Raw genomic sequence first — 23,963 nt, forward strand, 5'->3', positions numbered from 1 at the left:
CTCACGCCGCGGAGAACTACAACTCCTAGCAGCCTCGCGGAGAGCGAGGCGAGGGGGCTCGGGTCACGTGGGCGCCGGGCCTGGGCGGGCTAGTGCTCAGTGCGGCGGCGGCGGCGGCTGTGGCGGCGGCGGCGGCTCGGGGGACCGGGGCCTTTTGTTTGGAGCGGCTGCGGGGGGCCACGGAGCGGAGAGGCCCGCGGCCTTCCCCAGCTCGCTGGGTCCCGGCCGCCCCTTGCGGGGTTGCGGGGCCGCCCCGTGGGCCGCCCGTCGCCTCAGGCTCCGCCGCCCCGCCCTAGGCCCGCCCCGCCCGGCCTGAGGGGAGGAACCGGCCGGGCCTCGCCGCGCGGCCCAGCCAGCTCCGGAGTATTCTTCGCTGCTCTTCGCTGAGCTCTACACCCAAGGCTACCCTCCTCGCGCCTTAGGCCGACGCCATGAAGATCAAGGATGCCAAAAAACCCTGTAAGATGGGAGCCGGGACCCGCGGGTTGGGAAGGGGGGCCCTCGGAGCCCCGGGCGGAGCGGCCTGCTTTAGGCTCGGGGTGGTTCTCGGGCTCCCGCCAGGGAGGGAGGAGAGGGATCGCTGCAGCCCCGGGCTTGCAGGCGGCGGACTTCCCTACCCCCGTGCATGCCGGGCGAGCTTCTGCCGCCCCCCAGCCGGCGCTCTGCTCCTCTCCGTTTGCTCCTGCAGCTCTGGGAGGTACACGGGAGGCTTTTTCACTCGGGCTCTCCCAAACGGTATTCCAGCTGCCGGTCCCCTCTCCAAGTCAGGGCGAAAGGAGGTGGTCATGGCTGTCAGCTAGGGCTTGGTTGGTACCTCTCCATTTTCTTGTGATTTCTGGATTTCCTGCTTGTGTCCTTGAAGTCCAGGTGGGTTCCTGGGAGTTGTCACTGTTGCAGTTGGACCTTTTCAACGCCTCTGCGTGTCATCTGCCCGTAGTTAAATTGCCTTGGCAGTTTAGAAAATCAGCTGGTTTGTGTTTGTTTTAGAAAGCAGATAAACAGAAAAGTTTTTTGGTTTTTTTTGTAAAGTATTTCAGCCACCCACTTCGAACCACAGTAATATCATGGTGAATACCTTGAGAGCTTTTTCTGTAATGGTGCGTGCATATGCTGCAAAGGTTCTAACCCTGCAGTCAGAGAACAGCTCGGGTTTCATAAGCTTCCTTGTAAAAGCCTTTTATTTCTGCTGTTGGTTTATTTTTGTTGGTTCAGTCTTTGTGAATGTTGCTCTTTCACTCTCGACCGAGAACTAGGGATGTGAGGATCCGTGCTCCTGTCTTAGCTTGAGGTGTTACAGTTTTTAGTGTTCCATGCTATCTTCCCAACTGCTCCAAGAGATCAACTGTGAAGTGGTTGCCTGATCCCATTAAGGGTTCCTAGAAACCTCACAGAAGCAGCTTCCAAAGCAGTCTAGAAACTGTTAACTTAGATGTGAATTTTTGTTGTTTAAAGATGAGGGAATTGAACTTCGCCTCAGTAACTTTTAGTACCCTCCCTGCAGTCTGCTCAAAGTGCAATGTTTCTATTCCACCTACAGGGCATAGTCTACATACTTGAGAAACACAAGTTTTGGTCTTTTGTTTTTAAATTTTAGATTATCTGCCTGTGAAATGCATTAACAATGATTTTTGTGTGTGTGAGTGCTAGTTCAAGAAGTCTGTCAACCAGGGTGTGGTGGTGTACACCTTTAATCCCAACACTCGAGAGGTGAGCTCTCTCTCACAGTTCTGAGGCCAGCCTGCTTTACATAACAAGTTCCAGGTCAGCCGAGTTATGTGATGAGACCCAGTCTCAAAAAACCAAAAACGAAAAGGAAGTCTATGAAGCAGTGATGGTTTCATTTACATTTCCTCGATTAAACTAATGCACCCTAGGCCAGCATGGTAAAGGACATTTGTCATCCCAGCTCTTGTAACTCACACAAACTAGTGCATCTTAATGCAGTGATGGGAACACTTGACAGCTTCCTTCAGTGAACTCTTTTTCCAGGTGTTGCTGGGCGGTGGTGACTCACGCCTTTAATCCCAGCACTCAGGAGACAGAATCAGGCAGATCTCTGAGTTTGAGTACAGCTTGGTCTACAGAACTAGTTCCAGGACAACCAGGGCTACACAAAAGAAACCTTTTATCCCGAGTGCTGGGATTAAAGGTGTGCTCCACCACCACCTGGCTGAAACCTTGTCTTTTTAAAAACAACAAACAGAAAAAGAATCGCTTTCATCCTTAGTTGAATTATGTGTTAATTCATCTCTAAGAGAGAAGAAAAGTAAATGAGTCAGACTGTTCTCTCTCCCTTGGGGGACTTGACCTCTTTTTTTAATGCAATTTTAAAATTTCCTTTTTTTTTTTGAGAATTTTATACATGTATGCACAGTTGCTCATATTCAATGCCCACCCCCACCTCACCTTCCCCATTTTTTTTAATATTTATATCTTATTTTACAATACCATTCAGTTCTACATATCAGCCATGGGTTCCCCTATTCTCCCCCCTCCCACCCCCTCCCCTTACCCCAGCCTACCCTCCATTCCCACCTCCTCCAGGACAAGTCCTCCCCCGAGGACTGTGATCAACCTGGTAGACTCAGTCCAGGGAGGTCCAGTCCCTTCCTCCCAGACTGAGCCAAGTGTCCCTGCATAAGCTCCAGGTTTCAAACAGCCATCTCATGCAATGAGCACAGGACTTGGTCCCACTGCCTAGTTGCCTCCCAAACTGATCAAGCCAATCAACTGTCTCACCTATTCAGAGGGCCTGATCCAGCTGGGGGCCCCTCAGCCTTTGCTTCATAGTTCATGTGTTTCCACCATTTTTTTTTTTTTTTTTTTTTAAATTCTATTTCTGAGACAGGGTTTCTCCACATATTCTATGCTGACCTGGAACTTGAAGAGATCTGCCTGCCTTTGCCTCCCCAAAGTGATTGGTTTAAAGGTGTGTGTCACTACAACAGGCCCACATGATTTCTTAAGCTTTAGGTTTTTCAGTTTGTTTTGCTTATATGTGTGCCATGTAACTGGATTAGTTAGGTGATGGTAAAGATAAATAAATTTAATGTGATACAGGTTTTGAGTCAGTGCCAACCAAGCAGTAAGGTACTTGAAATTTTTTTTGAGCAGCATTTATGTATCATGTGCTTCTATATGTAATTTATTTGTAAATTTATTAAATATTAAGAATTGTCACTTCCAGTAAATAGTAAAATACATTAGGAGGTAATAGTTGCTAATGTAACTCCCATTAGAAATGAGGAATTTACTAAAGAAAACAAAAAAATACTCAAACCTTTCCCAGAGAGTATTAATACTGAAGGTATGAAGATGAGTATTTTCTTATTTATTTTAATTTCATGTGCAGTGATGTTTTGCCTACATGTATGTCTGAGGGTGCTTGATTCCTGGAGCTGGAGTTAGACAGTTGTGAGCTGCCACGTGGGTGTTAGGGATTGAACCTGGGTCCTCTGGGAGAGCAGTCCTGTTAACCTCTGAGACACTTCTCCAGACCCAAGTGGAATTCTTTTATTCGAGCAGTGAAAGAGGTACTGTGTGGGCTTTGGTTCGTTGTGTCCACCAACAATATGTCCGACCCAACAAAGTGCTGAGGTATAAGCCTCCACCGATGAGTGCAACCCGACTCCTGACTATATGAATCTTCGCCATGATCTTTAGCATGTGCGGCCTCATGCTTAAGCTGAAGTGGTGTGTTTGGGTGGACGTCTACTGTTCCTTTATCAGCTTTGCCAATTCCTGGAGCTCGGAGGACATTAGTGTCTGCTTAGGCAGATGATGAGTAGCTTCATGCTCTCAACTTCTGCCGTGGTGATGTCCTATCTGCAGAATCCTCAGCCCATGACACCTCCCGTGGTGATGTCTACTGAGAAGGCTTGGATCCTGGACTTCTGTCCACCTTCTCTCTGGCCTAGCCTTTGACTGCCTCCAACCTGCCCTTAGCTGCTGTTTACACTCGGGCCCTGAGTGTTGTCTCTGGTCTCCCAGCTGAATGGAGGGAAGATGGCCCTTTCTTTGGGGTCCTGCTTCTGCTTTGACAAAAGGGGTAAACCCGAAGACTTCCCTTTTATCTCCCTCCCCTGGCCGCTGTTACTAGAAACACTGTTCATGTTTCTTTTTTTTGTTTCTTTTATTTATTTTATTTTACAATACTATTCAGTTCTACATAACAGACTGTTCATGTTTCTAAGTATTCGCTTGTTTTCTTGTTGAAACCAGTTGATAAAAAATTCCTACTCTGGAAAAAAAAAAAGAAAAATTCTTTTACTCATGAACTCCAAACACATCTGGAATTTATTAATGTATATGTTACCCATTTTAATATACTAGAGAATTCAACAGTTAATAATTAGATCAATTGCTAAATGATTCAAGAGTGGCTCATAATTGAAAGTTTGTCTTCTGTGTTCTTGTTGCCTCCTTCATGCCTTTTGAATGTGATTTAATTATGTGTATGTGTGTGGGTTTGTGTATTGGAGTGCTGGCATCCGTGGGGCCAGAGGTGTCAGATCAGCTCTTGAGCTGAGGTTAAGGCAGTTCTGAGCCACCTGAAGTGGGTGCTGGTAATCAAACTCCAGTCCTTTGGAAAAGCAATACCTGCTGTTAACAGATGAGTTATCTCTCCAGCCCCTGAATAGTGGTTATTTCTTGGCTTACGGAAATGAATTTCAGAACACTGCTGAGTTGAAAAGATCTCTGCAAAAGTTGGGTATTGAGCAGGCTGGCAGGACAGCTTAGTGACCGACAACCAGAGCTGTGTCCTTGGGACCAACGTGGTGGAGGGAGAACTTACTCTTAAAAAAAATTCCCTGTAGTGGCAGAGGCCAGAAGCAGGTATCAGATCCCCTGGAGCTGGAATTATTGGCTATTCTAAGCTGCTAGACCTGGGTGCTGGGAAATAAACTCCCAAGAGCTGTTCATGTCCTTAACCACTGAGCTCTCAAAAGCTATGTAGACCAGGCTGGCCTTGAACTCACAAAGATCCGCCTGGCTCTGCCTCCCAAGTACTGGGATTAAAAGCGTTTACTACCACCGCCTGGCTTTTTTTTATATTATTATTATTTTAATGATAGTTAAAACTTTTCTTTTACTTCAGAGTTCAAATAAACAGGGCTGATGGTAAGGTACAGAGGTAGGACCAACCATGTATTAACTATTCTACGAAGAGATTTTTGGTTACCTTCAGTACCTGTGTCTTTACCACTTAGCCAGAATATGCATTTTTGGAATTGGCTATTCATAACTTAGAATAAAACAAACAAAATCTTACTACTCAGTTACAGCTTTAGAAAAGTTGGTTTCTTATTCTCCAGTATACACACCAGTACGTTTCAAATATAATTGCTTAGACACAAAGCTTCTACTGAAATGGTTTTAAGAATAAGAAATGTTAAATGCTAATTGGAAGTTCTTTTTCAAGAATGTCAATATTCTGGTATTTGTAAGTCTGTGAACAGGATTCTGGCTGGAAATTGAATAAGCTTTGAGCTTGCAGTTTGTACTCTGACATTTGTATGTGTGTTTTGACACCTATGTTTGACATGAACCTGAAAAGTCTGCAAAGGTTTGGGAAAGTAGCTCAAAGGTAGAGTGCCTAGTATGCACCAGGGTCCTGGATTTGCTTGAATTACCAAAACAAAAGGAGATTGGGAGAGAATATGCAAATACTGGCTTTTAGTGGAACTTGATTTTTGGTTGTTCGAGACAGGGTTTCTCTGGTAGCTTTGCACCTTTCCTGGAACTCACTCTAGCCCAGTCTGGCCTTGAACTCACAGAGATCCACCTGCCTCTGCCTCCAAGTGCTGGGGTTAAAGGCATGCGTCACCACTGCCTGGTGGTTATTTTAATTTTTCAAGACAGAGTTTCTCTGTGTAACAGTCCTAGCTGTCTTGGAACTTGATTTGTAGACTAGGCTGGCATCTGCCTCCCAAGTGCTGGGATTAAAGCGCCACCACCACTGGGCTGATTTTGAATTTTGATAAGATGATTTCTGTTCTTTCAAACCATGAAATCTAGAATCAAGCATGATTCAAATAGGAGAACTTCTTTTGGTTAGGTTAATACCAGAAAATTCTTTTTATCAGTCCTCACTAAAAACGTGTCATAATAACATAGTTTTTGAAAGATTTAGAGCAATTCTGAGAAAAATATAGATTCCCATGATCAGTGTCCTCTACTCCCATTTTTTAACCTAGTACATATAGCTAGATCTGTGCTCACACCTGTAATCCCAACACTCTGTTCAATCAGGATTGCTGCAAGTTAAAAGCCAACTGGGCCTATAGTAGTGAGTTCCAGGCCAGTCTGAGCTACAGTATAAGATCCAACCTCCAAAAAAAGGCCAAAAAAGAAACCACGAGATGCAAAAGAATTTGTTCATAGACTTGATATGTCTCCTGTCAGTATATTGCTTTGGAAGCATTAGTGGGGATTGGTCAAGAAAATGACCTGTAACTTTATACGTGACACTCCCCCCTCCCCTTAAGCAAGGCTATATAGACCATGAATGAATTTCTCAAAGAAATTCTAGATTTTATGAACTGAAAGCAGCTCTTGGTGATAACCACATTCTTTTTACCTAGAGGTATGTTTTATAAATGACCAGCCATTTGTCTCAAGTGTCATTCATTTGATGTGGCCTTCTTGTTACTCACTTTTCCAATACTAAAAGGTTCAGTTTCCTGATTCTTTTAAGATTTATTTATTTATTTATGTTGTATACAGTGTTCTGTCTGCATGTGTGCCTGCAGGCCAGAAGAGGGCACCAGATCTCATGACCGATGGTTTTGAACCACCATGTGGTTGCTGGGAATTGAACTCAGGACCTGGAAGAACAGCCAGTGCTCTTAACCTCTGAGCCATCTCTCCTGCCCAGTTTCCTGATTCTTTTTCTTACCCCTTTTCTTTTTTGAAACAGTGTCTACATATGTACCCCCGCCTACCTGGAACTCTATATAGACCAGGCTGGCCTCTGCCTTTGAAGTGCTAGGATTAAAGGTGTACACCACCATACTTGGTCATGAACTGTTTCTATAGAAGAAAATAATGAGAATTACTTCTTTCTCTTTTCAAAATTACATGCAGAGAGAGAGAGAGAGAGAGAGAGAGAGAGAGAGAGAGAGAGAGATTGATTGACTGACTCACTCTTACTTTGGTCTCAAGTAACTCAGGCTCGCTTTGAACTCATGGTGTGTTGTCAAGGATGACAAGCCTGATCCTTTTGCTTCTACCTAGAGAGTGCTGAGATTACAGGTGTGCAGTACTGGCCAGTGCTTTCGGCAACACTCTGCCAACTGAGCTGCATATGGGAGCCTACATGTGCCATATAAATAAATGGTGCCCACAGGCCAGAAGCAGGTGTCAGATTCCCTGGAGCTGGAGTTATTGGTACTTGTGAGCCACCTGGAATGGGTGCTGAGAACTGAACTCTAGTCCTAATTGCTGAGCCATCTCAGCCCAACACCTTGGAGTGAGGGCCCAGAAATCTGTAGGTTTCTTTCTTTTTTTAAAAAAAATTATTTATTTTTATTTTATGTATATTGGTGTTTTCCCTGCATGTACATCTGTGTGAGAGTGTTAAATCCCCTGGAACAGGAGTTATAGACAGTTGTGAACTGCCATGTGGGTGCTGGGAATTGAACCTGGGCCCTCATGGAAGAGCAGCCAGTGCTCCTAACCACTGAGACATCTCACTAGCCCCCTGTAGTTTCCAAATAATGTCTAGATAATTTTGATTTTCAACTTGCCATGCACCTTTAGTTTTTAAGTGCCTCTTTTTGTTTTTTTGGTTGTTTGTTTTGTCTTTTTTTTGTTTTTGTTTGTTTGTTTTTGAGATAAGGTTTCTTTGTGTAGCCCTGGCTGTCCTAGAACTTGTTCTGTAGACTAGACTGGCCTTGAACTCAAATCCACCTTCTGCCTCCCACCACCCTGCTTCTAAGTGCATTGTAAACTTAGAAAGCTTTCTGATGTTCAGCCAGACTATATACTTTCCTATGGAGAAAAGAAATGGTGCCTATATTGTCTATAGAAATTATCTGTAGATTCAAGACTCAGTTTCTTTCCCTTGCATGCAAGGGCTTTTGTGCTTGACTCTGTATTTTCTCAGCTGAAGCCTTTCTCATATTTCCCTAACTATATTAGGGCTCTGCCTTTGGCTAGGCTAATTTTTTTAAAGCATTCTCCACATTCAAAGGAGTATCAGATTTTCTCCCCAGAGCCACATAGTCCAGTTAGCTGAGGTCCTAAACCTAAATATTACTCCTAGCCTAAATGCACTTGTTTTTTTATGTAGGCAGATCAGTGTGGTTAATCATATGGACCAAAGAAACTTAACATGCTGAATGAGCAAAGAAGGATTTCATTTCATTTTAAAAACTGTATCAGTCCCTGTGTCCGTAAGCCAGAGTGTGGGATCCCATGGAACTGCTGCATGATACAGCAGAACTCAGATCCTCTGGAAAAGTAACAAGTACTTTTAATCACTGAGCCGTCTCCCTAGTCACCCAGAGTTTCAATTTAAGGAGATAGTTTTTCCATTGGTTACCTGATATGATTATAGGCCAGGTTTGTTTTTTTTTTTTTGGTGGTGTTTGTATTGGGGGGGGGTTGGGTTTTTTTTTTGTTTGTTTGGTTTTTTTTTTGAGATAAGGTTTCTCTGTGTAGCCCTAACCCACTTGTGTGTTTTTTTGTGTGTGCACGTGTGTTGTATGAGTGTAGGCAAGCACACATGGTAGTCCAATGTTAGTTCTTTTGCCCTCTACCTTGTTTTGTTTGAGACGTGTACTCTTCCTATTTCCCTTTGGCACTTGGCTTACAGGTGCTAACTAGATGTGTTGCTGTGTCCTGTGTCTGTCTTTTACATTCGTTTGGGGAGTTAATTGGCCACTGAGCCTTCTCTTTAGCCTCTAGTTTTATTATATTAAAATCTTCATAGAAGGACTGCAGAGGGCTGATTTCAATTCCCAGCACCCACGTGGCAGCTCCCAACCATCTATCTGCACCAGATATCCTCTTCTAACCTTGAGTACCAGGCACACACACAAAGGCAAACATTCATCGTACACATAAAATAAATAAAACTTTAAAAAACAAAACAAATAATTTTTAAATCCTAGTGCTAACTTCTTGTCACATAAGTCACATGATAAGCATTTAATGAGTGAATAGGTTTGCCTGTCAGATAAAGAATTAAAAGGTCTTGGGCAGTGTCTAAATATCATGTAAGTTTTTAGAAAGTATACAAATAGCTGGGCAGTAATGGTAGTGAACACCTTTAATCCCAGCACTCGGGAGGCAGAGGCAGGTGAATCTCTGAGTTTGAGGCTAGCCTAGTCTACAAAGCAAGTTCCCGGACAGCCAGGGCTACATTGAAATCTTGTCTCAAAAAAAAGGGGGGGGGGGTTGGGCATTTAGCTCAGTGGTAGTGCGCAGGACCCTGGGTTTGGTCCTCAGCTCCAAAAAAAGTGTTGAGCCGTCTTTACAGATCATTATATATTTTTTAGCCAGGCGGTGGTGGTGCACGCCTTTAATCCCAGCACTCAGGAGGCAGAGGCAGATGGATCTCTGTGAGTTCAAGGCCAGCCTGGGCTACAGAGTGAGTTCCAGGAAAGGTACAAAGCAGAGAAACCCTGTCTCCAAAAAACAAAAAAAGGGTGTGTGTGTGTGTGTGTGTGTGTGTGTGTGTGTGTGTGTGTGTGTGTAGGGAGTGTACAAATACAACAGAAGGAAAAGATGAGTTACATAAGTCTTAGCCGTTTGATATTAACTAAGTACAAGATTCAGATTAAATGAAGCTAATTAACCATTCTAGTTTCTTCCCACAATCAACATGTTTTTTGTTTTTTTAATTCACAGCTTTCCCATGGTTTGGCATGGACATTGGGGGAACTCTGGTAAAGCTCTCATATTTTGAACCTATCGATATCACAGCAGAGGAAGAACAAGAGGAAGTTGAGAGCTTAAAAAGCATTCGGAAATATTTGACTTCTAACGTAGCATATGGATCAACTGGCATTCGGGATGTACACCTTGAACTGAAGGACTTAACGCTTTTTGGACGAAGAGGGAACTTGCACTTTATCAGATTTCCAACCCAGGACCTGCCTACTTTTATCCAAATGGGAAGAGATAAAAACTTCTCAACCTTACAAACGGTGCTGAGTGCTACAGGAGGCGGTGCTTACAAGTTTGAGAAAGATTTTCGCACAGTAGGTGTCTTACTTGAAAACCAAGAATTAATGAGAATATTCAATTTTAAATACAAGGCTGGGCTTCTAAGGCAGTGATTCTCAACCTTCCTAAAGCTGCAACCCTTTAATATGGTTTCTCATGCTGTGGTGACCCCCAACCATAAAATTATTTCATTGCTACTTCATAACTAATTTTGCTACTGTTATGAATAATAATGTAAATATCTGATATAATCCCTGTAAAAGGATCCTTCAACACCTCCCCCAAAGGATTGGGACCCACAGGTTGAGAACTGCTGATCTAGGGTGCTCCTTAATTTCATTTTTTTTTTTTTTTTTTTTGGTTTTTCAAGACAGGGTTTCTCTGTGTAGCTTTGCGCCTTTCCTGGGACTCACTTGGTAGTCCAGGCTGGCCTCGAACTCACAGAGATCCGCCTGCCTCTGCCTCCTGAGTGCTGGGATTAAAGGCGTGCGCCACCACCGCCCGGCGCTCCTTAATTTCATTTTCCCTGAGGTATATGTGCGTGACTAGATTTTGACTTGGAACATTTTTAACAACTTTATATGTGCTGTCCACATTGCCCAGATTTCAGTGTGTTGATGGAATGTGGTGTGAGGAGACCCTGGTGAGATCTGCCTTACTTTTACTGTTTTACATTTGTTTTCCTTTTGTTGTTGGTGGGAGTTTGTTTTTGGTTTTTGGAGACAGGGTTTCTTTATGTAGGCCAGATTGTCCTCAAACTCGCTTGGCATTTTTGTTTTGTTTGTTTTTGTATTCATGTTAGCCATCTCCTGAAATCAGTTATGTTAGTATGTACCTCTTGTCCTTGAGGTTATAATGCATATGGCAAGAGAACTTTTGAAGGGATACTGTGTTTCTATATTTGGAGTTTTATCGTATGTAATTCAGTATTTTGGAATGTTGGCCTAGCAAATTAACATATACATTAAAACTATGTGAGCAATACTTTGTTTGTGGTCATTGATAGGTAGAATTAATGTGTGTCAGAATAGTCAAAAATAACTCAGGTGGGATGATTTTTTAAAATTTGAATAACTTTCCTGTGCACAACAAATGTCTGCCATGCCATAACCACCCTGTCCACTAAATTTCTTTTTCTTTTTTTAATTTTGAAGTGGATGTTTTTATTTTCTGTGCATGGGTATTTTGCCTGCATGTAAGTCCGTACACTTGTGTGCATGTCTAGTGACTAAGATGGTCAGAAGAAAGTACTAAGAGTTCCTGGACTGGAGTTGCCATGTGGGTACTGGAACTGAACTCTAGTGTCTAGAAGAGCAGTCAGTGCTCTTCTGTCCCCTAAGTGTTACTTTGACCCCTGCCTCCTCTTCATCCACTGAAATCTAAAGTACCCAGAGGCAATGCTGCCTTCCTTCACCGAAAACTGGTGGATTAAGTATATATTTTGACCCTAAACAAACAAAACAAAACCTGCAGTGCCTTAAATAATACTGAAGTTTTATAAAATCTATGAAAACTAATACAATAATTAACCCAAGTATATTTGTTTGACCTTTTAAAAATTCTGATTTTTGCTTTTTTCTTCTAGATTGGAAACCTCCACCTGCACAAACTGGATGAACTTGACTGCCTTGTAAAGGGCTTGCTGTATATAGATTCTGTCAGTTTCAATGGGCAAGCAGAATGCTATTATTTTGCTAATGCCTCAGAACCTGAACGATGCCAAAAGATGCCTTTTAACCTGGATGATCCTTATCCACTGCTGGTAGTGAATATTGGCTCAGGAGTCAGTATTTTAGCAGTTCATTCCAAAGACAACTATAAAAGAGTGACTGGGACAAGGTAGTAATTTTTTTGGTCTGATTACACTATTTGTTCAACAAAAGTTCTAGCGTGTATTTTTTTTATCTGTCTATTTATTTTTGGTGATAGAGATCAAACATAGGCCTCATACTGTTGCTAGGCAAGTATGCTGCACTGAATTGGGTCCCCAGTTGCATCAGTACGTTGCTAGTTCGCTAATTCTACCAGAAAAATAATACATATTTGTGCAACAGCAAAAATATATAAGGAGCTGGAGAGATGGCTCAGTAGTTAGGAGCCCTTGCTATTTATTGCAGAAGACCCAGATTCAGTTCAACACCCACAGGGCAGCTCACAGCCATCTTTAAGTCCAGTTCTAGAGGTTGTAGCCGTTGCTGGCACTAGCCACACACATGGTGCTACATACATGCAAGCAAAACACATAAAAGTAATGTCTTTAAAAAGAATATAGATGTGTAAATTAAAATGTTGCAGATCTCTTTTGTAAGATGTTTGTGTAATGACTTAAAACAAGTCCCTAAGTATTTTTTAATGGTCATCATCAGTTGGGATCAGAATTTCCATAATGATGAATTAATTTTTGTGTAGAATAATTCCACTGTTTTTTCCTAGTTTAACAGTTGCTAGCAGTGGCAGTCAGCATTCTGTTGACTTCAGAACTACAGTATCTGTTTATATTTTGTTTAATTTCTACAGCATTTTTTTTCTGTTTTTATATTTAAGCATAAAACTTGCCCAGTACTTTATAGATTTGCATTTAAACTACAGTATCAGACAGAGTAGTTAATTATTTTGAATTTATTTTTATATATATGTATGGACACATAAGTGCAGGTGTCCATAGAGGTCAAAAGGTATTAGATCCCTGAAAACTGAGTACAGGTAGTTGTGAGCTGCCAGTTGGTGATGGTGGGAACTGAATCCAGGTCCTCTACAAGAGCAGTTAACCTTTGAGCCACCTCTCTAACGCTTTAGGATGAATTTAATAACTCCTTATAGAATAAATTAATGTTCTCAAGTAGACCATAACTTTTTAATAACCTGAAATATGAATGTGAATTGTTTTTATAAGACTTAATTCTCTTACATATTTCATCAACATTTAAGAATAGTTAGCAATGCCTGTTCAACTATCAAAAATTTTGAAATAATTTAGGTAGGTTTATGGGGGGGTAATTTTAAAGCAATACTCCTGTTGAAATATTTAAATGCATTAGCACTCTAATAGTGATTGGTACTCTAGAAGCCCACTTTTGTACTGTCATTAACCAAAGACTATACAAAACATTCTTGTTTTGATTAGCTACAAAAAATAGAAAGAAAAAAAAAAAGCCAGGTGGTGGTGGCGCATGCCTTTAATCCCAGCACTCGGAAGCAGAGACAGGCGGATCTCTGAGTTCAAGGCCAGCCTGGTCTCTGAAGTGAGTTCCAGGAAAGGTGCAAAGCTACACAGAGAAACCCTGTCTTGAAAAACCAAAAAAAAAAAAAAAAATTAGGTGATTCTACCAAGCAAAGAATTTACATTTAAAGACTAGAGTCACACAATTACATTTCATGGACATATCCAAAATCATATGGGAATAGTACCGAATAAATTTGTCATTAATGTGATGATCAGCTGGATATCTTTCCTTCCTTTCTTCCTCTTAAGTATTGGTCTGGTTCATGTTAGATGTTCATATATCATAACTGAATTGATTTCAACCTAATTGGGCAACTAAATAAGCCTTTCATGAAGTCATTTCTTGGGAATTGAGATTTCCCTCTTTGTGTGGTATTTTTAGGACATAGACATCCTTTTTGAGTCTTTTTGTGTTGGACAGACTGACCCAGAACTCAGGGTCTTGCTTGTCTCAGCTTCTCTAGTGCTGACAATTGTAGCATGCATTATCTCACCAACCTATTATTAGTGTTCCTTTATTTATTTGGTGGTTTTTTGTTTGTTTTGTTTTTCGAGACAGGGTTTCTTTGTTTAGTTTCAGAACCTGTCCTGAATCTCACTCTGTAGAGCAGGCTGGCCTCAAACTCACAGATCCACCTTGCTCTGCCTCCCTAGTCCTGGGATTAAAGGTGTGCGCTGCCGCCTTTGTTTGTTTTAGTGAGCACACAGCAGTATATTTTTAGCAATTACAAAGTATAAACTATTAGATTCCAGGTGGGGTTTTTGACCCCAGCAGACTTAGCCTTTGAGATGACAGATTTGATTTTATTAGTAGTTTTTCTTGTCTTTTATTATGTTGATATTTAGCAGTTACCATGTTTTCCCTTTGTTTATTCAATAAATAAATGTGTCTTTTTACTTTGGGAAAGAAAATAACGTAAATGCAATTTAACAAGATTGTCTTACTTTATTTTATCTAGCCTTGGAGGAGGTACATTTCTTGGTTTATGCAGCTTATTGACTGGCTGTGAAAGTTTTGAAGAGGCTCTTGAAATGGCATCCAAAGGTGACAGCACCCAAGCTGATAGGCTGGTCCGAGATATATATGGAGGAGATTATGAAAGATTTGGTCTGCCAGGCTGGGCTGTGGCATCCAGGTAAGTCAAGTTGTCTATTTAGTTTTTTGAAAATAGTAAGTCATGGGTTTAAGGGTGATTTCTTTGTTTAGAGTCCAAGTTTTGAACATTGAAGTAGTTTAAAAATAAAATAATCAAGCCGGGTGGTGGTGTTGCATGCATTAATCCCAGCACTTGGGATACAGGTGGATCTCTTGAGTTTGAGGTTAGCCTGATCTACAGAGTAAGTTCTAGGACAGTCAGCACAGAGAAACCCTGTCTTGAAAACAAACAAATAAATTCATTATGAAGTTTACCCTGTAGAAAAAAAAAATTGCCTTGTAGTGGTGATATTCTCAGTGGAGGAGCATTTGCCTAGTATGCCCAAGGCCAGGGTTTGATTCCCTGCACTGCATAAAAAAAAACATCTCAGCTGGCCATGGTGGCACATGCCTTTAATCCCATAATTTAGGAGGCAGCGGCAGGTGGAGTTTGAAGCCAACCAGTTCTACAAAAGGAGTTCCAGGTCAGTCAGGGCCATACCGTGATACACTGTCAAAAAACAAAAACAGGAAAACAAACATCTTATTCTGAAGCACCTATCTCCTATTGCTATATAGAAATACAAATCATATCCTATAGTGTAGATGTATCCAACCGTCTTATTAAATAAGAAACACAGAACCAATGTATAAGAGAAAGCCAAGAAGTCAGAGCTCAGAGCTAAAATCTCACCCTTCCTCCTGCGGTGGTCCCAGCTTCCCGAAAAGAGAGCTACTTCCCTGTGTGTAAGTCATTTCATAGTCATTCTGCCTTCTCATTGGTTGTAAACCCAAACACGTGACTGCCTCGTCACTGTCTGTATGTACAGCCCCCCAGGTCTTAAAGGCATATGTCTCCAATGCTGGCTGTATCCCTGAACACAGAGAGATCTATGGGGTTAAGGGCATGCGCCACCACCGCCACACTCTGTCTATGGCTCTAATAGCTCTGACCCCCGGGCAACTTTATTTATTAGCATACAATCAAAATCACATTTCAGTACAATTAGAATACCACCACACTATAGTCCTCTGCTTATCCAAAAACTTGGGGCACTACATAGCATATAGTATACATACTCTAAAATAGTCACACATCCTAGAAATCTTTACACGTTGTTCATGTTGTCATGTCTATAGCTTACATTTCCAAAGGTAAAGCACAAATGCTTTTTATAGTTTTGTTTAGCATACCCTCCAAATGGTGGCTTTTCATCTAACCCACCAAGTAAAAGTATTTCCCTACAGTTGAACTAGTATACTGTAAAACATTTGAGTTTTTGCTAGTCTGATAGAGAAGCAGCATTTTAGTGTAATTTTAATTTGCATTTCTTTTACCAACAGAGGTAAGAACCTTATATAGTATGCTGTTAGTAATTATTGATCTGGGTTTTTTGTTGGCTTGTTATGCAGTTGAATTTAATCAGTCCTTTCTTTAATGGTTTCTGGATATTGATTCATAGTAAGTCTGCCACACTCCAAATATATAAAGGAATTGATCTGTATTTTCTTTCTTTTGGTACTTTATAATGTATTACTTTTATACCTCAGTCTTTGCTATGATATAAACAAACATGATTTATAATTTTTCTTACAGCTTTATGTGAGAAATAGATCCAGTTTTAGTTTTTCAACTTTTTTCACAAGGACCTAACATCTATTATTTTTTTCCACTGATTAGAGATGAATTCATCATGCACTAGTGTTTTGCTTTGTTTTTGTTTTTTATTCTGGATGTACCATTGCTACATTCTCTTAAAGCTATACAAGATAAAAGTATGCTTACTTATCTTTTGTGATCATTAAATTTCTTTATTAACTTAGGGAAATGACATCCTTGGGCCAGTAAGATGACTCAGTGTGTAAGGGTGTCTGCTGCCATGCTTGTCTACCTGAGATTGAGCCCAAGAACCTACTGAGTAAAAGGAGAGAACTAACTCCTGCAAATTGTCTTCTGACCTGAATGTGTGTGCACACAGAGAGGGAGATTAACTAAATGTTTGAAAATGATATCTTTATGATATGTTATCTTTCTGTTACAAAACTTAATCTGTTTAAGGCACTTTTGTACCTTTCAGACATTTAGAAAGATGTCTATATATTTATATTAAATTTTTCCTAAACAATTTAAAATTTTGTTAGCCTATAATTTTACACATAGTGGGTTTCATTATGGCATTTTCATTTGTAAATATAATTTTTGTTTTTGTTTTTTCAAGGCAGCATTTCTCTGTGTATTCCTGGCTGTCCTGGGACTCACTTTTAAAGGCTTGCACCACCACCGCCTGCTAATCTAACTTATTTTTATGGTGTTCACCCCTATTACTCTCCTGTCTCCCTCCCACTCTTGATGATTCTCTTCTAAGTAGCTAGTCAGTCCCCTTCTCCTTTTTGGGTTTCTTTTCATGACCTAATGAGTTACTCATCGGTACTTTGGCAACATAGCAGTGGCTGTAACTGAAGAAAATGTCATTCTCCTGCCCCATCAACTTTTTAACTGCCTTCAGATCCTCAAGGAGGGGTAGAGCTTCATGTATTCACTCCCTGTATTCCTAAATATTTTTGTTTATATGTGATTTCCATTATGTTGTGATTGGCTGTTGCTTGTCAGAGTATCCATTGCCCTCTAGAAGTAGTAGTGAACTTTGCCTCCTTAGCACATCTCTGCATTCTCACAGAGACCCTTCACTCTTCAATATATATCACTTGTCATTTCAGACATGTTTCATTATTTTTGTGTGGCATTAATCTTGGTCATTAACCTTGGTTGCTTCTGTCTAGAATATTTCTTCTCTTTTTCTCTTAAACTAGTTAAATTAATTTTTACTGTGGAAAGCCTTTGTTTTTCTTCTTATCACAAAAATGCAGTCTTTATTCTTTCTTGCTCCCTGTGATTTGGTTTGTCTGTTGTCTTGTTACACTTGGTGTCTCTGTGGCTCTCCTCCATGTGGTCTGCATTGTCCATAGGGTAGCCTCAACAAGGTGGACACAACAGGCACTTGGAATGTAGTTAGTTAATGCATGCCACATGGTCAAAGAGCTGCCTTTAGATATATTGACTTTTTAGTAAGATGACCAATCCTAGTTCATTTCACCTTTATTTTGGCCTTTTCAAATGTGACTTATAGATAATGTATCGTGTGGCACGTATTTCTATTGGACAGTGCTGCCCTAGCCAGTATGCTGCTTCAGGTACCTTTGCGTCAGCATAATGCTTGGTCTGTCATGAAAGCTTGTGTTATTGAATGAAAAGGATTTGACATTAGAACTGAAATCATCTTTAACAATATTTTGACTTTAAAAAGTTTCTGCTCTTTTTTCTTGGCTTCCTAAGAAATAATCTTAATTTTCTTGTGTTGTATTTGGTTTTAATATGTAGATATAATGAAAATCTTTGCTTCCTAGTAATGAAGAAGTCTGCTTTTTTTTTTTTTTACTTTTAATTCTTTTTAAAATGCTGCATATTCCTTATGGATTTTTGTTTTGAGCTGATTCCTATGTGCTCGTGCTCTTTGGCCCTAACTGTATAGAGCTAGTATAGATATGTAAGTTAATGTGTGAGTTATTGATTATTACCAGTAGATTTGACTTGTCTGTTTCTCTCTTTTTTTTTTCAGTTTTGGGAATATGATTTATAAGGAGAAGCGAGAAACTGTTAGTAAAGAGGATCTGGCGAGAGCTACTTTAGTTACTATCACCAATAACATTGGTTCTGTGGCACGAATGTGTGCTGTTAATGAGGTAAGAATACATCCAAGAACTTTTAATTATACAGAATACATCTGGGTACAGTGGTGTATGCCTTTAATCCCAGCGCTCAGGAGGCAGAGCTCTATGAGTTTGAGGCTAATCTACATAGCTAGTTCCAGGCCTTTGGGGTTATATAGAGAAACCTTATCTTTTTGTTATATTTTTAAATAAAAATAAATTGATTCCTGTGCACCTGACAGAACCCCTTATTTTCCATTGAGGCCTCTCAGATTGAGATCCATTTCTTTACACTCTCAAATGGATAAAATATCTTGTTTACCAAAGGATTGTTTTTTGTTTTTTTTTTTTTTTTTTTTTTTTTTTTTAATGAGAAATACAGCACTCGGGGCAGAACTGGGCAGATCTCTTTGAGTTTAAGGGCAGCCTGGGCTACAAAGAGAGTTCCAGGCCAGCGAGGGCTACACGGTCAGCTTCTGCTTCAAAATAACCAATAAAAAGAAAGAAATACAACAAATATGCAAGCCCTTTGGTGTTCAGTACCCAGCCCTATAAAATAAAAAGAACCAACTTGGGGCCAGACAGGACAAATAAGTACTTATTCTAAAAATGTCTTCAGAAATGAATACACAGTCTAAATCTAAATGGGAGTGAAATATAAGTGTAAAGCATTTTGAGATAACTATTGTGGAGTCTTTGTTTATAATGAATGGAGTATTCAATTAGTGAGATACTTGGAAATTTTCTTACTGCCCTCGGCTTCTTTACAGTGCTGCCTTGTTGCATATGGATCAAGCAGCATTGTACAGGGCTATGAAGGCATTGAGACTTGTTCTTCACATGCTGTCTGAGTAATGTGTCTTGCTTGCCTTAAGAAAAATATGGAGGGTTGGGGAAATGGTTCAGTGACTGCTGTGCAGAGGACCTGAATTTGAATCCCTAGCGCCCATGTAAGAATCCAGATGTGGCTTTGGGCCTATAACCCCAACAGGAATGAACAAGGAGATAGGAGGATCCCTGGGGCTTGCTATCAGTAGCAAAACTCTTACTCTTCAACCTAAACTATTTTTTAATTTTATGTGCATGGATATTTTACCTGCACGTGTGTCTGCACCATTTACATGCAGTGCCTGTGGAGGACAGAAGAAATCATTGGATTTCCTGGGACTATTACATGTGGTTGTGAACAGCTAAGGTGGTGCTGGGAACAGAACCCTAGTTCTCTGGAAGATCAGCTTGTGTTCCTAAACACTGAGCCATCTCTCCAGCACACAAACTGTGTTTTAGTTAGTGTATGCCTCCTGTTCCACTGCCTCCATATCTTCCTCTTTCTCACCTTTTATGTTATTCACCCTTCATGCTCTCCTTACCCAATCATTGTTACTGTCCAATTCTGTGGAGGGACCAGGTTGCATTGCATGGTACATGTTTACAACATAACTAGATACTACTTTTTACATCAATGTTAGGTTTGCAGTAAAACTGAAATAGGAAAGTACAGGCTGTTGTCACATCTTCCACACATGCACACAGTTTCTCTGACTCAGCATACTCTGGATCTTGGTATATTTAGCTATAGTCCAAGAAGATGTAGGACATGACATCGGCACTAAAGTCCACAGTTCATATTTGACATTAGAGTTCACCTTTAATTATCTAATTTGTGAATAATCAGAAGTATAGAACTGTATGCCAGGTACTAATGAATGGCATAACGTTCTTACATGAATATTTTTAATGCCCTAAAAGTCACTTGCTTTTCTTTCAGAAAATAAACAGAGTTGTCTTCGTTGGAAACTTTCTACGTGTCAATACTCTCTCTATGAAACTTCTGGCATATGCTTTGGATTACTGGTCAAAAGGTCAATTGAAAGCATTGTTTCTAGAACATGAGGTATGAAAACAAATTTTTTTTAGTTATTTAACAGCATGTTTTGTATGAAAATTTTCTACATTTCTATATGTAAAACTATAAATATGTGTGCATATGTGGAGACCAGAAGACTACTTCAGGTGTCATTATCAAGAACACCATCCCCATCTTTGAGACAGGGTCTTTCATTGGCATGGTGAGGCTGTATTGGTTGGACAGCAAACCCCAAAGATCTGCCTCCCCACATCTGGGCTTATAAAGATACACCACCACCTAGCTTTCCTATTTTTATTTTGGTTTATTTTATTTTATTTTCAGTTCCTTGTATTTACAGATTGAGCTATTTTCCCAGGCCTGGGCTTTTGTATAACAAAGGATTCTTTTTAATTCCCTCAGTGTATTGTAACCCACCCCTACCCTGAGAAGTAACTATTGTAAACTTTTGAAATCTGTAAAATTTGTTTACCTAGTTCATCTTGATGGTATACTCCTATAATCCTAACCTAGTTAGCCTAGGTTTGAAGCTGGTTTGAAGTCTGCTCTATATAAGTTCGAGGCTAGCCAGGATTACATGTCATGACCCTGTATTCAAACAAACAAATGAAAAACCAAACAGCTTACTTCCTAGGTTTTTTTCCTATTTATAATGTCCAGTTAAATTCCAATCTGTTCAGTTAATCAGTCTCTTATAATGAAATCAGATGCTTACATTATTTTGAATTAATAACATTCAAAGTGTTGCTACAATAAGTTTCCATATCTCATTGTTGCAGCTTTCGGTACAAATTGGAATGGAATGTTCTCTTACCCTTCTACAAGGCACACACTAAGAGTGTCAAAGCTCCAAGGAGTTTTTTGTTTGTTTGTTTATTGACTAAAGGGAGGGAGAGGGTATAGGTTTACTATATTAGTTGTTTAAATGTTAGTGTCTAAAAGCCATAGTTTAAAGATAATTATTTCAAAGGTGTATAGAATGCAGCTTAACATTTTTTATTGCAGTCTGTAGTAATGACATCCTTTTGACCTCTAGTTTTATTAATTTATGTCTATTTTATCAGATTGACTAAGAGTTTGTCAATCTTACTAACATTTTCAAAGAACCAACACTTTGGTTGATTTTGTATTGTTATTTTAATCCCGATTTCATTAATTTCTTCCATGATACAATTTCTTGCTGTTGCTGTGCTTAATATTGGCTATTTGTTTGAGCCTTGGGGCTGCATCATTAAGTTGTTTGCTATCTCTCAGGGTTTTGTTTTTTTCGAGACAGAATTTCTCTGTGTAGCTTTTTGAAGCCTGTCTTGGAACTCACTTTGCAGACCAGGAGGGCCTCAAACTCAGAGATTCACCTGCCTTTGCCTCCCAAGTGCTGGGATTAAAGGCGTGGGCCATCACCGCCTAGCTGTTTCTGGTTTTTCATGACAGGGTTTCTCTGTGTAGCTCTGACTGTCCTGAATCAAGCTAGCCTCAAACTCAGATCTACCTGCCTCTGCCCCTCCCCAGTACTGGGATTAAAGGTGTGTCTTACCACACCTGGCTAGTTCTTTATATTTAATTCAGTCCATTAGTCTGTATCTTTTTAGTGGTGAATTGAGGCCATTTACATTTATTAACAAGGAGAAGGTTGCTATTTTCAGAAACTAAGTGCTTATTTGCTGGGTGGTTGGTCTCCTTTCCTTCTGTATTAGTTTTGATGGTTTGCTGGGTTCTTTTGAACTTAATGCTTCTTTCCTGAATCTAGTTTATTTATCTTTTGTGGAATGTATCCTTTCCTGTATTCACGTGAAGAAGACTATATAAATGTGTATTCTTGAGCCTGGCGGTGGTCGTGCACACCTTTAATCCCAGCACTTGGGACGCAGAGCCAGGCGAATCTCTGTGAGTTCGAGGCCTACAGAGCGAGATCCAGGACAGGCACCAAAACTACATAGAGAAAACCTGTCTCAAGAATAGATAGATAGATAGATAGATAGATAGATAGATAGATAGATAGATAGATAGATAGATAGATAGATAAATGTGTATTCTTAACAAGTAAATTTAAAAAGCTACATTGCCTTAAACTGTTTAAATCATGCAGGGATACTTTGGAGCCGTTGGTGCACTTCTTGGACTGCCAAATTTCAGCTAAAACGTCAGAGAACTTTATGAAGAAATGTCATCCAGGAGGAACTGATCCAGAGACTGTATTCATTATTTGTCACTGGGAACCAAAGGATAAAAGAGTAACACTATTTGTGTTGATTTTAAATGTCAGAACGGTGGGTGAGCTCATGAGCTTTGCTGCCTGGAAAGACCTCTGTAATGGGAAGTATTCCTCATTGATTGTCCCCTGTGTGTATATATAGCCAGCGTTCTATCTTATATGCAATACAGCTTCTTGATTGTTGAACTTTTCTCAAAAAATGATTTTCTATTTATTTGATGTAGCCAGCATTGTAGTACTGTATGTTCAAACACAAATCTTCAAATCTCAGAAATGTTTGCTTATGCAAAATAATTAATACTAAATATTTGTTGAGTCTGTTTTATATGTTTGGTTACTAGTGAAGAGGAAGTAACATACTCTGTATCATAATTTATTGTACTGGCAATCAAAGATGATCATTTTCTGTGACTTTAGAAATGTTAAGGCAATATTAAGTATTAACTATGGTAGTAGTTTTATAACATATCCTCTTCAACAAAGCATGTCTCTATGACGTCTCCCCATAAGTACAGTTTTCTCTCAGTTGATGAGTTGAAATACTGTATTTAAACATGAACCTGACTTTTTCTTTTGAATCCCTGAAATTTTTTGCACATATCTGGTGGCGTTAAGTTTTCTTTATTTCACACATCAATCAGTATATGTGTTAAGATGTTTACTGTTTTAAAATGGGGTCATAATCACATACTTTGGAATCTGCCTAAGTCCTCGGACTATTCAGATAGAATTTGGTTAGACTGAGTGACATTCTGTTCTTTCCCAACTATGTGTATCTCAGACTCAGACATACACATTTCTTCCTTCTCATTAAGACACATATGAAAGCTGATTTTTATCCTGCTATAAACAGCAAAGGGCAGAATCAGATGTTGTCTAAAAGGGTATTTTGAAACTGTGTGACTCTGAGGTAGTATTGCTGAGTTACAAATGGATCAGTATTTATGACTTTTGGTCATAAAAGCATTGCAGATCCAAAATTTGTCTTTGCTTCTGCCTTGGAATTCTTGTTTTTGAATTCCTGATTTTATAATGTTAAATCTCTCAGATTTTACATTTGCAGTAACATTTTAGAGGCCAGTAGTGTGTCATAAAGTTGAATCTGTAAGGGAAATGGACCTGTATTAATTACCAATATTTCTGGAAATAACCTTAAAGAGGTTAGAGATTGTCTACACTTCAAATAGTATTTCAGTGTGGTTTCTGAGACCCTAGTGTTCTGTAGTAAGAAGTTTCCACCAGACTGTCAGGAGGTGCTTGATAAGACAGATCTCCATGTAGTTTTCAGATTTTTTGTGCAGGTATTTAAAATTCAGTTTTCTTCACCTAAAGATATGAACATACAAATAGTATTTGGGGAGTGTTTGAAGATAGTGTTTGCCCAGTAGACTGCTTGAAACTTTGAAATCAGCCCACTCAGACATTGAAGTCTACCATGATGTCTTTGTCAGTGTTTGCCAGAGCAGTGGCCAGTTCCAGCTAGAATGCCACTGCTTCCTTTATTATAAAGGTTTTGACTCAAGTGTTTATGCAGATAATAAAATAATTAAATGATAGAAACTGCAGATTTTCTACCTGTGGAAATTCTATACATCAGCAACTATAGGTTTAGAGCTGTCTTTAAGAAGAGATTGAATAGTGTTCA

The 23,963-nt window shown here is 39.9% G+C and overlaps 1 protein-coding gene and 1 pseudogene across 1 annotated transcript; both read left to right on the top strand.

The window, feature by feature from the left end:
* Positions 1 to 23,878, top strand: Pank3 (pantothenate kinase 3). Its single transcript, XM_028864300.2, has 7 exons — positions 1 to 459; positions 9,856 to 10,208; positions 11,759 to 12,012; positions 14,356 to 14,532; positions 18,149 to 18,272; positions 20,008 to 20,133; positions 22,193 to 23,878. The coding sequence occupies exons 1-7, from the start codon at positions 432 to 434 to the stop codon at positions 22,241 to 22,243; spliced, it is 1,113 nt and encodes a 370-aa protein (XP_028720133.1). The 5' UTR covers positions 1 to 431; the 3' UTR covers positions 22,244 to 23,878.
* Positions 626 to 4,141, top strand: LOC114689856 (annotated as a pseudogene).
* Positions 23,879 to 23,963: the final 85 nt, after the last annotated feature.

The sequence above is a fragment of the Peromyscus leucopus genome, chromosome 8b, assembly GCF_004664715.2.
Source record: "Peromyscus leucopus breed LL Stock chromosome 8b, UCI_PerLeu_2.1, whole genome shotgun sequence".
NCBI classification, from domain to species: Eukaryota; Metazoa; Chordata; class Mammalia; order Rodentia; family Cricetidae; genus Peromyscus; species Peromyscus leucopus.